At 36.5% G+C, this 16235-nt stretch overlaps 1 protein-coding gene across 13 annotated transcripts in view; it reads right to left on the bottom strand.

Moving 5' to 3' along the window:
• Positions 1-16235, bottom strand: part of tnn (tenascin N) — a 62644-nt gene that overhangs the window by 3326 nt on the left and 43083 nt on the right. For 2 of the 13 annotated variants that reach the window (XM_038289255.1, XM_038289254.1), the window contains 11 exons: positions 15817-16080; positions 15268-15531; positions 14054-14317; positions 13491-13754; positions 12937-13200; positions 8624-8887; positions 6498-6628; positions 3481-3619; positions 3238-3389; positions 462-558; positions 191-355 (listed from right to left, as the gene is read on the bottom strand). In XM_038289255.1, the coding sequence (XP_038145183.1) occupies positions 191-355; positions 462-558; positions 3238-3389; positions 3481-3619; positions 6498-6628; positions 8624-8887; positions 12937-13200; positions 13491-13754; positions 14054-14317; positions 15268-15531; positions 15817-16080 (2268 nt within the window). The remainder of the gene's footprint in view (positions 1-190; positions 356-461; positions 559-3237; positions 3390-3480; positions 3620-6497; positions 6629-8623; positions 8888-12936; positions 13201-13490; positions 13755-14053; positions 14318-15267; positions 15532-15816; positions 16081-16235) is intronic. The other 11 variants (XM_038289263.1, XM_038289262.1, XM_038289259.1 and 8 more) reach the window with 10 other exon arrangements.

Raw genomic sequence — 16235 nt, forward strand, 5'->3', positions numbered from 1 at the left:
GTTTGCATAATAGCTGGGGTACACAGGCCTTGAAATCCCTCCATTACTGCCCCCATCTGTCTTGTTTCTAAATCTGCCATCATATTCTCACTATGCATCACCGTGTGTGGGTGTTAGGAAAAAAAAAACTGAATTCATCAAAGCTGTGCCTCCAGTTTTCACAGTCCAAGTCTTTTAAATGCAACCATACCTGCTGTCCCCCTGTATTTGCCAATTGTGAGCTTGAACTTCTGTCTGATCGGAGCAATCTTAAAGTTGTCATATACAGCGTAAGCTCTCTCTGAGCCCAGGCCCAGGTCAAACCTTAGCTCATACTGCGTAGGAGTGTTGGTTAGCGCATATATCTTATCCAAACCTGTTGGAGCAGATAGACAGATGCAGAATTTGAAGGGAGGATGTAATGCACAGTTACACTTCATATGTGCATGGTTTGCAAGAAAAAAGAGAACCACATTGCTTACCCAGCCAGAACTCCTCTGTCATGTTGCCAAAGCCTGCTATGTACTGCCTCCAGCGTTTCATGAAGTCCAGCTTGCCAGTGTTTCGGCGCTGCAATACCTTAAAATAGCAAGAACAGGATTTTACTGACAGATGTTGGATTAGAAATGAAGAGTTTGAAAAGAGCTAATCCAGGATTGAGGAAAGCTAAAGCTTGTGTTTTAATCAACAGAAAAAAATATCCATATATATTATCTGTTGTTAAAACTGGTCTATTGTGCTGTTAAGCAGTATTTGCCCCAATAACAGTTTTTTTCTGCTTTTGCTTCCCTGTCACAGTTAAATGTGAAGTAACCTCAGTCCAACAAAACACCTAAGACATTTTTCACTTTGGGTATGATATCCTTTAGCTGTGTGTATGTGTGGGTATTTGTGTGTGTAAATCATCCTTTTAAAACTCTAAGAAACTTATGGGAGTAATCTTAGTAATTTGGAAAGGTGTTTTTGAATGCAAATACAAATATTTAAAAATGACAAGTATAAAAGTACATTACACAGACAATTACTCATACAACTACAATTCCACACATACATGTGCACAACTCACCTGATAAATGTGTACAAAATTGCAGTTACACAGTCTGATAACAAGTGTTCAAAGGGTTTCTGGTCTCATCTTGCAGATTTGTGTGTATATGGGGAATTTGAATGTTGATGGAGAGTTGGAGAATTTGAATTTCCTTCTGAGTTTTAATGATATTTCCCTCTCTAGGTCTGGGAATAAGGACTTTATGGAAAGGATAAACTGCACTACACTCTGAGCCTTATAGGCATCAACAAACTTACAACCTGGCGACAACATACCTTGTCTTTATGAGCCATGCTCCTTTATGGGATTGTTTCAAGGAGAAAGAAACAATTTGATGAGACTTTTTAACTCTTTTTCAATTTTGTAGGACCTTGGATCTTTCATCTTAGGAGACTCCAAATGGCCTGAATAGCAGTCATAGGAGAAATATATTCCTCAACAACATTCCCTGACACAGTCAGTCTGCTCATTGCAATTAAGACCAGTAAGTTTGGAAAGATGGTTAATCTCTTAACTCCACTTATATAAGATGAATTAGCATAACTGCCTTCATCTTTAAAGTAGCTAATAAAGGACATGCTTGTCTTATAAAATGAATAAAACCCCTCCAGATTGGCCACCGTAATTATATCACTGCAAGGTGGGAACTGAAGATAACAGGACATTTTCTTTAGCGAATGACAATAGTGTAAACAGCAGAAGAGAACCTGAGCCTCTCATACCAGATGGTGATGGATATTCAGCAACAGTCTCAAGACTCTTTGTGAACTTTTTATCTGATCTTCAGATTTTATCTGAAACTGTAGCTTTGTCTGTGTGTATCAGGTGAGCTTTGCCCATGTATTGAACAATTTTTATGTGTGGGAGTAATTGTCTGCGCGTAATTTTATGATGTACTTGTCACTTTTACTATTTGTCTCATTTGAACACAAATTACTTACACTTACAAATTCTTGAAGTGATTTGCAGATCTTTTTTTCCAAGTTTAAAAAATATGTTTTACATATACACAAAGCCATTTACACCTACTTACAATCAAGTTTACACAGCTTACATTACACTATTACATGAATCAATTGAGTCTGGTTTCTCTCCATAGTTTTGATAAATATTCCAAAATAGACCAAACTTGCAGAGTATTTACTTTTAAGCTTAAATTCATGAGAATAAAATTGTAACAATATGAGAATAAAGTCATAAAATTCCGAGGATAAATTCATAATATTATGAGAAAAAATCCTTGTGTTAGGAGAATAAAGTTTTTTTTTTTTTTATGACGACTCTTACAAGAAGCACTTTCTTCCCTAAAATGAGGAATGTCGAGCATCATGTGAAGTTATGCTTTGGCATTGGTTTGACAAATAAGGAAATGTTAAGTCTTTTAGCACACCAGTATCAAATTGTGCAGTATATCAAAGTGGTCTCAGGTTGCTGTTTGGTGCTGGTTGGCCATCATATGCTGGTCGAAGCTCGAAGCTTTCCTTCTGAAATGTTTTGTGGAATGATGACTTCTTTCTCATAATTTTTCAACTTTATTCTTTATTAAATATAAGACTTTATTCTCGTAATGTCATGAATTTATTCTTGTAATATTACAACTTTATTCCCATAATCGTTTGACACATTAAAAAAAAATCTCTAGCCTGAACCCAATAGTCTGTCGTAAGATTTGGATTCTCACATTGATTTAATTTTTGCATTTCATTAGTGAGAGAACTAACGCCTGCTTAGCTTAAATTCTGTTGTTTTCTCTTGAAGAAGTGGTTGACGCAGTATGGGAATATTTTTTTGCAATCAACCAGTGCTGGCAGGTACAGCACTATTTCTGTATTTTCCATTTTGGGATACTTGGCCCCTACGGTTGTCTGCTGAGACCTCTGAGCCCATTAGTCCTTTCCAGAGTGATAGATGTCAATAACAATTTCTCATCAGTGTATAAACAATATTTCAATTAGGGCATGTTGCTTTACTTTTATAGATCATTGAGTCAAGTAGTTAGGAAGGGAAATTTGATTTGGATTATCCCTGTTAATGTGGTCAGTAACCATACATTTATGTCTTAATGACTCTTGTTACCTTTATCTAAGAATAAAAAACTAGATTGATGATTTGAAAACAAGTGCAAAGGCCAAAGTATGCTTTTTAACAGCTCTGTATTATAATAAATGACAAATTCTATTTCTTCTGTAGAGTCAGCAAATAATTCATACCAGCCAGCCGCCTCCATCAGTAGTCATATCGCAGAAAACCTCTATTGGCTTGGATTGGTTATTGTTAATGTAGACGGTATAGATGCCATTGTTGTTATTGCCATTCCTCATTATTTGTACACAGTCCATAGGGAAGGGGTACAGCATAGCAACTAATAAAAGCAAAGGAAAGGAAAATCATATTTAAATGTAAAATATCACAATAAACATTAGAAAGATGTTTTTTTGTAGAACAATACTGACCTGTTTTAAAAAGGGTTTCCACCATCCTACTCCTCTTGCTGCCCCTAAAAGCAACAATGGTGACAATGTACCTCTTTCCCATCTTCAGGTTGGATGCAGTGAAGCTTGTCTCGCTGGCGTCAAGCCTTCTTTCAATAGCCTTGGGAAATAAAACCAAACAGCTGTGAATAATCTTAGTAAACATCTATGTGTTATCATAGTATCTAGATTGCTGATAAACCTTGAAATTAGCCTATCATAAAGTCAACTGAAAAGCTTGAATAAAATTTATTCAGTTTTAGTGAGCTGCTTATGCAGTAGATTTGTTTCATCTGTGCCCACAAGAGGTCAGCATTTCAAAACACTTAAATTCAATAACTAAGCTTCTACAAAGCAAGGAAGTTGCTTTGGCATTTAAAAGATTAGAAAAGGATGTGGATTTTCTTCAGACTCAGGTTTCAGGATTGGAGTACATAGTAATCATCTGCACCAGCACACATTTTCATAGAAGATTTTCCTTTTTGCATATTCAAAGTTTTATCAGCATAAGAATAACTTAAGAAGGAACACTGAAAAGCTTCATATTGTAATCAAAAAAGTTAATTTCTGTCAACAAGTCTATTTAAAAAAATGTAAATTGAAATACTGTTATAGATAAATTATACTGAATGATGGTTGAATGCATTGATGGTTCTAGACAGGGGCCAACAGGGGCCAGTGTCCTTCTTGAACTGGTCCTCGCCCCTGTTATGGCCCCTGTGCTAAAGAAATAATACCAAAATATATTTTTAATGATAAACATTGGTAAGAAACTGTAAGTGATTGTTCTTTTTTACCTATTTCATTTTCTATCTTTACATTATTATTTTAGCAATAAATTAAAAATTAAGGTGATGCACTTTTAACTTCAGTCATGTTAAGCTAGGATCACAGTTTTCAGCTGCTATATCAGAAAGTGTTTGGTTGAATGTCTCACTTAATAGATCAAGATTGATTTTTTTTTGTTTGTTCCTTTTTTCTGTGCCTTATGAAGAAAACATATTTCCTATCCTGGGCCCCTGGTATATTTGGTCCAGAACCGCCACTGGTTGAGTGGAACATAAAAATCTGGAAGAAAAAAAATGTAGGAATAACCAAGAGGATGTAAAGCAAAAATTTGGAAAGGGGTCAAGGTTTTCTCCAGGTCCATGTTAATTTTTCATATTATGTGAAAGTCAAGATCCCAGAGCCTTGAGGGAGAGCAAAAAGGCAAAGAGAGGAAGCAGCTTGGGGTCCAATAAGACGTCTCCTCATAGAGTGAAAATTAGGGGAGCGATGCCATCTGAAGGTTTTGGTCCTTTGTCTTCTTTCAAATCAATGCGCAGGCTTCATCATGTGACAGCCTGCTGTCACATGATGAAGCCTACTAAACTGACTGGTAACTGTTTTATAATTTTCATTTTAAAAATGAATTTACATAGATTTCAAATAATGGTTTCATTAGCCTGGGTTTTTAGTTAGCTATTTGCAGTGCACTCATAGTTAAATTAATTTTTAGCTTGATATATTTTGGTTAAGATGCAATTGATTAATTTCCTTGTCTTTGAGTTGCCAGTTTCCTTTGGATCTGCTGCTGGAGGGCTACAATGAGCTCCAGCTTTCGTCTCCTTATATGGTCGTTGCAGCCTAATCAGCTGGTCACACCACTTCTAGTAATGGGAGGGGAAATTTGTTTATCAATTGTTTAGATATTTTTTTGTTTTGGATAGTTGTGTTATATTCGTTCAATTTAAAAAAGTACTTAGTGTCTGGCCAGTAATTATCTGTTTTTTTTAGGTTTACTTTTTTTGTTAGTTTTTTTGTCATTTATCCCCCTTGTCAACAGTGGTCTGATTACAACTACTCATGTCTTGTTTGAGAGGTCATTTTGTGCTTGAGGTCTTTGTGTTGGAACCCAAATTGAAGTCTGTTTTGTTGACCTCTGTTTTTGGACCCAGTTTATCATTTTTGAATTCTTTTTTTTTTTTTTTTATAAATTAAGACCTTCTTTGAAATTATTTAACGGTTTTATGGCTGGTTTGTGCAAATCCCTCACTTGAGCTTGATGCTTTGGTCTATTGACAAGGTTTTTGAGTATCTATTTTACCAGCAGGAACTGATAGGTATCAATACCTGGTATAAGTACCACTGTATCACTGTGACTGATTATCGAATAAACATTACCATCTAAACACCATCAACAATCCATGGAGAGTGATCAAGAAGAAGACAAAATATATCAGAGTCAACAATTTGGACTAGGTAACTGCCATTATTAAAGGAACCTTAGCATCCTTAACACCACAGCAGAGTCACGTGCTGATCTCCACTGAACCATTGCAGCATTTCATGCAAAAGGAGTCTTGATCAAGCCTTAACGCCATTTACAGGTCAAAATTTACAAAAGGCTTTTTTATCGTTTTAGATAAGTATCCCAATATCTAAACAGTGTTTTTTGTCTTTCTTAGTAAAGAACCAAATTTCTCTAAGTTACAGAAATAATCAGTAAAATATAATGCTATAATTTATGAGTTTAAAATTTATGTTAGGCAATTTTCATTTTTGAAAAGACCCACCCTCTCTACTTAAAAAAAAATGCATATGCACAACCCTGTACCCGCTCACGTATGTCAGAGCGTGCACGAGCCCATTTCTCCTCATGCACCCTCTGTTTAGAAGTTGCTGTTTGCATCGCTCAGACAAGCTTACTTTCCAAAAAAAGATTAGCAATTTTTCCACTATGTCAGAGGTAAGAGAAAATCGGGACGAGCACATAGGATGGTTTTACGTAGACATATCACCAGAATGATTGAATTAGGACAGAATTAAGAGGACCACTTATTTTGATGATCCACACAGAAAAATAAAATAAACATACACCACTTTAACTAAATTTGCATCACGAACAACTGAAAATACAAAGCTTTCAATGATTATCTACAATCATTAAGGTATTGTCAGGACATGCAGTGTTTACACATTTAGTGAAGAAAAGAGTATACAACCTCACAGTTAAGTACCTGCAAATTCCCTTCTTCTTCTCTATATGTGAGGATGTAACCCTCAATGTCTGCCAGTGGAGGAGCCCAGGTCAAAAGAGCTGAGTCTATTGTTACATCTGTAGCCTTTAGGTCCTTGGGGGAGTCGATCTCTGTGGGAGTGGATAATAATAAGATTGGTCTGCACAAAGGCAAATATTTTATTCTTTTAAATATTTAAAGATGTCTGACATTCTTTATTTATTCAAGTGAATTCACTATAAAAAGAAAAACTACAGAACTCCAAAGACAGTTTTACTTATTATTTGATCATTTCTGTTTTAGAGTGTACAAATAGTTTTTTTTACTCTAATAAACTACCATTACCCCCCAAAAATGTAGGTACTTTTAGGATTGCTTTCAAGTCTTTGTCCACATGAAGTGCCTCACAGACATCTAGCATCTGCCTGCTCGGTTACAGCTTGCAGATAAGCTGGCAGCTTTTCCTGCCCTTATTGAAATGCTTTGCCAATTCATTTGAAACACATGCTGCAGTGTTTTGTTTGATACAACAAAACGAACTAAAGCAGCGGGGGCTTTGACCTCCCATGGATCAAAATATTAAAGAAAGCCACGCCAAGCAGGAACAAAAGCATCCCAAACAATTCAGCATTTTTTTTCCTCCCCAGAAGCCTTTGAATTTTTAAGTTGATTTCTGTGAAAAGAAAGACAAAATAAAGGACAAAGAATAAACAGTGGCAAAATGACAATCACAGAATAAATTCAGTTCCAATTATTTCAATTGTGTTGTTCCTTTACATATAAATATATAACACATACTTTTATGTAACCCAGATAATCTTTGAAGCTATAACTTCTGTGTTTGAGGTCAGTATCTTGTCTGCAGCCACTGATGGAATCCATGATAAAATGTTTATAATCTTAACCCCTGCCACCCTATTTAAAATGAAACTGGCTTTCACTTAGAGCGCTGCAGAAATTTTAAGATTAACTGCCAAACACAAAGAAGGCCTGTTGCAAGCCAATCACATATGTAGCCTCTTCTCACACTGAAATATGAGAAGCCGCCAAAGACCAAACACCGTTTAGGACAGTTAGTTATTAGCTGATTATTACATTGGATTTGTCAAATCCCTGATGGGTCAATCAAAAACATTTTTTGTTTGTAGAAGCACCTCTGTAGATGGAATACAGGAGAACGCCTCAAATACAGTGTTTTCATATATGACATCATGACTAAAATTTCAAAAGAAATCAGCTAAGATAAGAGGTGTAGAGTAATAATTTTACTGTTTTGCTTGACTTTTTGTTTTGCCTTTAATTTAGTAATGTTTGAGGTTTTATAATATTTACATATCTCAGTGCTTTCTTTTGCTCTTGTTATCTTGGTCAGGACTTTTTTGCAAATGCAATTCTAAATTTCAATGGTTTAGTCTAAATGGGAAAACTAAATATAGGAAAAAAATGAATATACAGGGATCTGTGATTGAGAACGTACAAAGGTGTTACAGTGAGTGCAAATATTAAGGCAAATGTATGTTAAATGCTAATATTGAAGTACGATTTAAAAGAAAAAACATATAAAAAAAATCTTTCTCTTTTTAGTCTTGCAGAAATCACTTTGGTTATCCTAACAGACGTACAATTAATTTATTAAACTTCTTTTTTATAACTGCAAAAGATTCAAGTTTAGGTTTATGGAATATTTATCAGTGAGGTGGTGCTTTTCTTGCCACTGCACCTAAAACTTAACCAACAGCATGTTCTGCTTTGCCTTTAATAAAGCCGTTTCTAGCTTAAAATAAATATACCATGTGTTCTGCACCTTGACAAGCTGTAAATTATTAACAAACTAATTATTTTTGAATGGAAACAGGAAATATAACAATATTTGAGCTGAGTAGGTAACAGTGGCCAGGACACTAGGCTAAAGGCTGCTTTGTGCAGAATTTTAATAGCTTCACTAACTATGAGTCACGGGTAGCTTTTAAATGCTTAGTGTAACTCCCAGTTTCCAGTCAAAACAGCTTTAAAAGTTGATATTTGGTTGGACATACGAAAAAACGCCCCCATTTGGTTGGCAATGTCAAGAAACATGACATTTTTATTGCTGCTAAAAGTAAATTGACTTATTATATTATATCAACCTGTCTCAGCTACTGTTGAAATCCTCTGAGTCACTTTGTTCCCCTTGATAGCCCAGACGTAGACAGTGTACAGAACTCCAGGCTTTAGGCTTTTCAGCGAGTAAGAGGTTTCTGTAGATCCGATAGGGATTTCCTGAGTGGGGCCCTCAGCAGAGCTATAGGTTAACATGTAGCCATCAATGTCTGCCTGGACAGGCTCCCATAACACGGTGAAGCCTGACTCTGTTTCATCTTGGGCTAAGAGATTAGCAGGAGCATCCAGATCTAGAGGGAGATGTTAATATAAGTTAATGCACTACTCATGCAAACTGCATTATATATTAGTAGTTGTTTTGTGAGGCTAAATAGTATTAGCCCCACAATTCTGAGGGACTGACTGGTTAAACAATACAGCATACAAAGTCAGTGTATAAACTTACATTTTGAATCAGGTAGTTTAAGTGTTAAAGGCCCAACATTTGGTGTATGGAATGTAATGGCATATATGGATAAATAGTTGTTTCAGTTAGGGGTCAAAACAGGGGTGTATGAGTTAGCCTCCTAAGCCAGACTGACTTACAGTCAGTCAGTCCTCTATAATCTAAAACCAAACCCATCACAGCGTAATCAGACCAAATTTCTGTAACCATAACAGTCAAGAATGCAGATGCAATGAAGTAATGTGTTATTGATTCCCTTTATTATGTTCTACAAGACCTGTTTCTAACATAAAGAAATCAAATTATATTTAAATGACTGGCTGGTGAAGGAGTATTCAATAAAAATAAAAATAAAAAGCTTTTTGGAGTACAGCCATAGTTATTTGCTTTTAAATGTTTTCTGCTGATTCTCTTAGTCCTGCCTTTAAAATTACGCTCTATCCGCTCCTATTCAGACTACTACGTTATGCACAAGGTATAAATTGGTCTGGATGACCAGGTTATAGCTATGCGCCTTTCGTAGATTTGTTCACTGATTTGTCTCCCTGATAGCACAATGGGGATAGGCTGTCTTTCTGGTTCTTCTTCAAAAGGAGTTGTCATATACGTCCAACATTGAGAACAGAGACGTTCAAGTAAGAAGAGACTGCTTGTGGACAGCATGGACTCTATCTGCCAGCTTAGACACAATCATGACATTCAGACAAAAATAAGTGACTGTGCTTAATACTGTAAGGGTATGGTATCTAAAAGAAAAAATATATGACATCTGAGTGTGTTGCATAGAAGAAAAAAACCAGAGCTTAATCTTTAAATTTAGCTTTCAGAGTATTAATTCAGGACAATTCTCAAAAGAAATCATAGTCTCTTCAAAGGCAGGGATTAATTAGGCAACACAATGAGATAATTACTCAATCTAATCATTTTAAATCTTCCTGTCTTTTCATGAGCAAAATAATTTGAAAGTGCTCAGACTGCCGATGTAGAATGCTTAAAAAACACTGAAGCTAAAATGTAGTTACCATATAGTGCGAGAAATGCTTTAAAACTCAAAGCAAAATTCTCCTGGGCATTTTACTCTTCTATTCGCAATCATATCCTTTTCCAATGAGATGAAAAGCCTCCCTGGGAAATTAAAGTATAAGAAATAGTCGACACAAGTTGCAAATTAATGAATAAAAAGCTGCCAAAATTATCTCAGAAAATGTAAATGAGAAGAAGGTTTTGGAATTTGGACTTCATTCGGTCTACAAAGAATGCTTCTCAAACTGATTTTGATGGCTAAAGAGGTAGAGATGAACAATCTTTTAAAGAAAAGATTTCAAGATAAATTAATTAACGGAGATTATAGGACTTAGTGATCTATAAGCAATTCAAATAAAGTTGTATCTTAATGAGTGTACCTTTTTTAAACACTGTAGAGGTATGTTTCCAAGAGCTTGCTTACAGTGACATCAGGAATGGTTGAAAAGAGATCTCATACCAAACCCAATACAGGCTTAAAATATGTGCAAAGCTTTGAAAAACTGTCCAGACCCATAGAAGTTTTCACAAATGTAACAGGAAGGAACCCTTTCAGACGGGAATAAAAAAAAGAACTTTTGGCATAGATGCAAAAGGTGACCAATTAACTAACACTGCAAATCTCCCTGATTACACCATAACCATGGCGATACATAGTTGTGACTTTATCAGTATGGAAATGCTGTTCTTCAGTCTCAACAGGGAAGGTGATCAGAGATTATGGGAAGAAAAATAAAGAATATAAAGCAGCAGTGCTTCCATGGAGGCCGTAGATAAATTGTACAATTCTTTTTTTGTGATTAATATAAAAAGTGCCAATTTCTAAGAAATTTTGAGGCTATGTAGATATACAGTGCTTTGCAAAAGTATTCCTCCCCCGTGAACTTTTCGACCTTTTGCCACATTTCAAGCTTAAAACGTAAAGATATAAAATTGTAATTATTTGTAAAGAACCAACAAGTGGGAGACAATAACGAAGTGGAGCTTAATGTATGTTTTTTTTTTTAAACGCCTTTAGCAAATAAAAAAACAGAAGAGTGGGCATGCAAAAATAATCAGCCACTTTACTTTTAGTGCAGCAAACTCTCTCCAGAAAGAATATAAGCCAACCAGTGCTTCCATGGAAGCCATAGTCACAGAGGATCTCAGAATGATCCAATGTTGACCTAAATGACCGATGGTGATAAATAGAATCTACCTGTGTGTAATCAACTCTCTGTATAAATTCACCTGCTCTGTGATAGTCTCTGAGGTCTGTTCAAAGCGCAGAGAGCATCATGAAGAACAAGGAACACAGCAGGCAGGGCAAACATACTGGTATAAAGCAAGATTTTAATAGAAAAAGATTTCACAAGCTTCAAACATCCCAAGGAGTACCGTGCAGGTGATAATATTGAAATGGAAGGAATATCAGACCACTGGAAATCTATGAAGACCCGTCCGTCCCTCTAAACTTTTAGCTCAAAAACGGATAGGAGTGATTAGAGATGCAGCCAAGAGAACCATGATCAGTCTGGATGAACTGTAGAGATCTACAGCTGTGGTGGGAGTTATGTTTGGTTTAAAAGCAACACCGCTCATCACCCTGAACATGCAAACCCAACTTTTAAGTTTTTATATTTGAAAAAGTTGAAAATATTTTTGCCATTTCACGATTGTGTCCCACTTGCTGATTCTTCAAAAATTTGTATGCATGAAGTCCAAAATGTGGCAAAAGGCTGAAAATGTCAAGGGGGAAACGAATAGTATTGCAAAGTACTGCAAGTAACTACTAGATGATTGAAATGCATGCTACAGGGGCTGTACAAGACTTAAGACTGGGTCATAATCGTGTTTAAAGAGTCATATCCAGACCAAAATACGATTGAGAATTTGTGGCAAGACTTCAAAATAGATGTTACGATAAGCTGGCTACGCAACTTACTGAACTTGAGCTATTTTGTAAACAAATACGATTTTTTTTAAATCTCTAGATGCACAAAGGTGCTGGTCTAGATACATAAACGAAATAACTTGATGCTGCAAAATGTGCAAAACTTTCTATAAATTCGCATGAACTATACATTTTCTGGTTTTTAGTTAGGGGTACCAAAGTGAAAAGGCTAAGCACATAGAACAAAATGGGGAAACCTTCAAAGGGTGTGAATATTTTGGCAAAGCATCCACTAAATAATATATGAAATAGAAAGTTGTGGCTGAATAATTGAACTGCTGCAGATGTTATCAAAGATAAACAAGGTGTATTTTCAAAAACTGCTTTCAAAAAAGGGGTGTCCCTTTCATCAAGAGAGATGCTAGATTAAATTTGTCAGTCAAGCCACTGACAAAAATATTGAACATATGCTGATGGCGAAGTAAACAAAGCAACACAGCGATGAAGAGGCACATGCAAGTTACAGAGGTAGGCTGATCTACAAAGTCCCCTGAAATCGACTTCACTCATTTTTCCACTCAGGGACTCGGTTTCAAGACTAGTCATTTATAATCTCCCAAAATGCCGGCTTCATTTCAATACAGAGTTGGAAGAGAAAATATCTTTGCGACTACACCTGATCTTGTCTCAGTGTGGATGGGACCTCTGGGGGTGTGAATGATGAGACAGCTAAGGAATTTGGCTTAATATCTTTAGGGGGATATAGTTTTGGTTTTGGTTGCTTTGCATGACTTGAAACAGATGCTTGAAGGACATAATAACGGACTTGATCAATAGCACATTTAGAAATGGCACATTTTCTTGGGTCTTTACAAGCAGTCCACATGCTTGTCTGTTTAAAATACATTTAATTACAGGCCAATCAACTTTTGTAATGATTTAAACATGGATATGGTCAAGAGGAAAACTGGTTTATGAAAAAAACTGATATGTGACACCTGTTTCAGCTTGCGTTGAGATTTTCTTGCTGGTTTTGTCTCCCCTCGTGGCTTGAATGTAGACAGTGTAGAGAACTGCAGGCCGTAAACCAGTCAGTATATAAGTGGAGCTATCAGATCCTACAGGGATTTCTTTACTAGATCCATCAGGGGAGGTGTAGGTCAGGATATAGCCATCTATTTCTGCTTGGACCGGATCCCAAGAGAGGCTGAAGCTGGATTCTGTTATGTCACTGGCTATGAGGTTAGCTGGAGCGTCCATATCTAGGAAAGGATGTTAGTGGTTAATATTAACACAGTTCTATGGAGAAGACTACAAGAGAGAGGTACATGAAAAGATGAAACAATTTTATGAATCTCAACCTTACTAGGAAGCCAGCTCTAAATCTGAGAAATTATACAGCTATTTATTCATGTATTTTTATATCTAAGTTCTATCATGTTCAGCAAAAAAAGTAAAAGAAAATCAAGAAATTGAGAATAAGCTATTATCATGATCTGATGAGTGGGTGATGTTCTGGGTGCTGAGGAAAGAGCTACAGTAGTTCTGACACCTGTTTCAGCTTGTGTGGAGATGGTGCTGCTGGTTTTGTCCCCCCTCATGGCTTGAATGTAGACAGTGTAGAGGACTGCAGGCCGTAAACCAGTGAGCATATAAGTGGAGCTTTCAGGTCCTACAGGGATTTCTTTACTAGATCCATCAGGGGAGGTGTAGGTCAGGATATAGCCATCTATTTCTGCTTGGACCGGATCCCAAGTGAGGCTGAAGCTGGACTCTGTTATGTCACTGGCTATGAGGTTAGCTGGAGCGTCCATTTCTAGAAGATGTTAGTGGTTGATATTAACATGCAGTTCTATGAAGTAGACTACAAGAGAGAGGTAAGGGACATGATTTAACAGAATTATAAATCTTAAGCTACCTGGGAGGCAATCTATTTTTTAAATCTGAGGAAGCGTCACCCATCAATCATTCTGTTACATCTTAGTTATATTATGTTTAACTTAAAAAGAAAAAAAAGAAAAAGAAAATCAAGAAATTGAGCATAAGCTATTATGATGATCTGATAATTGGGGAATTTTCTGGGTTCTGAGCAAAGAGCTACAGTAGTCCTGGCACCTGTTTCAGCTTGTGTGGAGATGGTCCTACTGGTTTTTTCCCTCCTCATGGCTTGAATGTAGACAGTGTAGAGGACTGCAGGCCGTAAACCAGTCAGAATATAAGTGGAGCTATCAGGTCCTACAGGGATTTCTTTACTAGATCCATCGGGGGAGGTGTAGGTCAGGATATAGCCATCTATTTCTGCTTGGACCGGATCCCAAGAGAGGCTGAAGCTGGACTCTGTTATGTCTCTGGTTTTGAGGTTTGCTGGAGCGTCCATTTCTAGAAAAGATTGTTAGTGGTTGATGTCACAGAAGATCTGTACCAGAACCACAATCCGTACCATTAGCTCATTTGTGCATGCGCCACTAGAATCCGGGTCTCCCCCACGTTTAATTTGTAAAGAAAACCTAAATTACCATTTTCCCTACCTAAAAATAGTAAGCGTACCAAACTACAATGTGTTAAAGGTTAATAATTTATTTCCTGAAAAAATAAATGCATTTAATACTTTCTGTTTTATGACTCATCTGTGCTCAATCTGTGCCAGAAATCGGATCCTAAGCTACTTCTGAGAGCTAACTTTTTCGGCTTTGGACTTAAACATAAATCTAGTCTTTTTTGGTTATTTTTTTTCTATATGTGTTAACCTTATGTTATATAGTGCACAATCTAAAGAAAGAAACATCTAAAAATGCAGATAAACATGGTGTAATATTTTGCCAGACTGCTCTGAGCATGTTCAATGGTGACCCATGATAAACAGTTTTCACGAAAAAAATGTAAAAAGCATCAAGTTGTCTCAGAAAAGTCATTAAAAAAAATTCAAAGATGAGTTGTAGCATTCTTTAGGGATTTAAGGATAAAAATAAGCACTTTTAGTACTGTTTTTGGTGACCTGGATGAATATCTGCTTGCACATGTGCAAATAGGCTGATGGTACAGATCGGGTAGTGACAGGTGATCTTAACATGCAGTTATATGGAGCAGACTACGGAAAGAGGTGGGTTACAAAGAAAAAAAATCTTAACTTCCTCATTAAAACTTGGCAACCATCTGTTTTAAACCAAATAAAGCTGTTACCCATAATTCTATCGGTTAGCATTCAACTCAGTTTAAAGTTTTTAGAATATTGAAAAAAAAAAAAAAATCTTGTTAAAAAATAAATAAATAAAAGCTATTTGGCATTATTAGTTGATGTGTTTCTAAACAAAAAGCAATAGTTCTGAAACCTGTTTCCGCTTGTGCTGAGATTTCCTTGCTGGTTTTGTCTCCCTTCATGGCTTGAATGTAGACAGTGTAGAGGACTGCAGGCCGTAAACCAGTCAGCATATAAGTGGAGCTTTCAGGTCCTACAGGGATTTCTTTACTAGATCCATCAGGGGAGGTGTAGGTCAGGATATAGCCATCTATTTCTGCTTGGACCGGATCCCAAGAGAGGCTGAAGCTGGACTCTGTTATGTCACTGGCTATGAGGTTAGCTGGAGCGTCCATTTCTAGAAGATGTTATTGGTTGATGTTAACACGCAGTTCTATGGAGTAGACTACCAGAGAGAGGTAAGTGACATGATTTAACAGAATGATAAATCTTAAGCTATCTGGGAGGCAATCTATTTTTTAAATCTGAGGAAGCATCACTCATCTATCATTCTGTTACAACTTAGTTCTATTATGTTCAATGTAAAAGAAAAAGCTAAAATATATATAAAAAATTTGAGACATTAAAACAAAACTGATTAAGAGATGTGGTTCAAAGGAAAGAGCTGCAGCAGTTCTGACACCTGTTTCAGCTTGTGTTGAGGTGCTCCTGCTGGTTTTGTCTCTTTTCATTGCTTTGATGTAGACAATGTAGAGGCCTGCAGGCTGTAAACCAGTCAGAATATAAGTGGAGCTATCAGGCCCCACAACGATTTCTTTACTAGATCCATCAGGGGAGGTGTAGGTCAGGATATAGCCATCTATTTCTGCTTGGACCGGATCCCAAGAGAGGCTGAAGCTGGACTCTGTTATGTCACTGGCTATGAGGTTAGCTGGAGCGTCCATTTCTATGAAAGAATGTTAGTGGTTGATATTAACACACAGTTCTAAGAAGCAGACTAAGAGAGAGGTGAGTAGGTATAACAGTGTTATAGATCTCAACCCAAACGGGAACCATGTTTTTTTAAAATCTGATGAACTAGTCACCCATCTGTCGGTACAT

Source organism: Cyprinodon tularosa, unplaced genomic scaffold (genome assembly GCF_016077235.1).
Source record: "Cyprinodon tularosa strain WSP-4 unplaced genomic scaffold, ASM1607723v1 ctg267, whole genome shotgun sequence".
Classification (NCBI taxonomy): domain Eukaryota; kingdom Metazoa; phylum Chordata; class Actinopteri; order Cyprinodontiformes; family Cyprinodontidae; genus Cyprinodon; species Cyprinodon tularosa.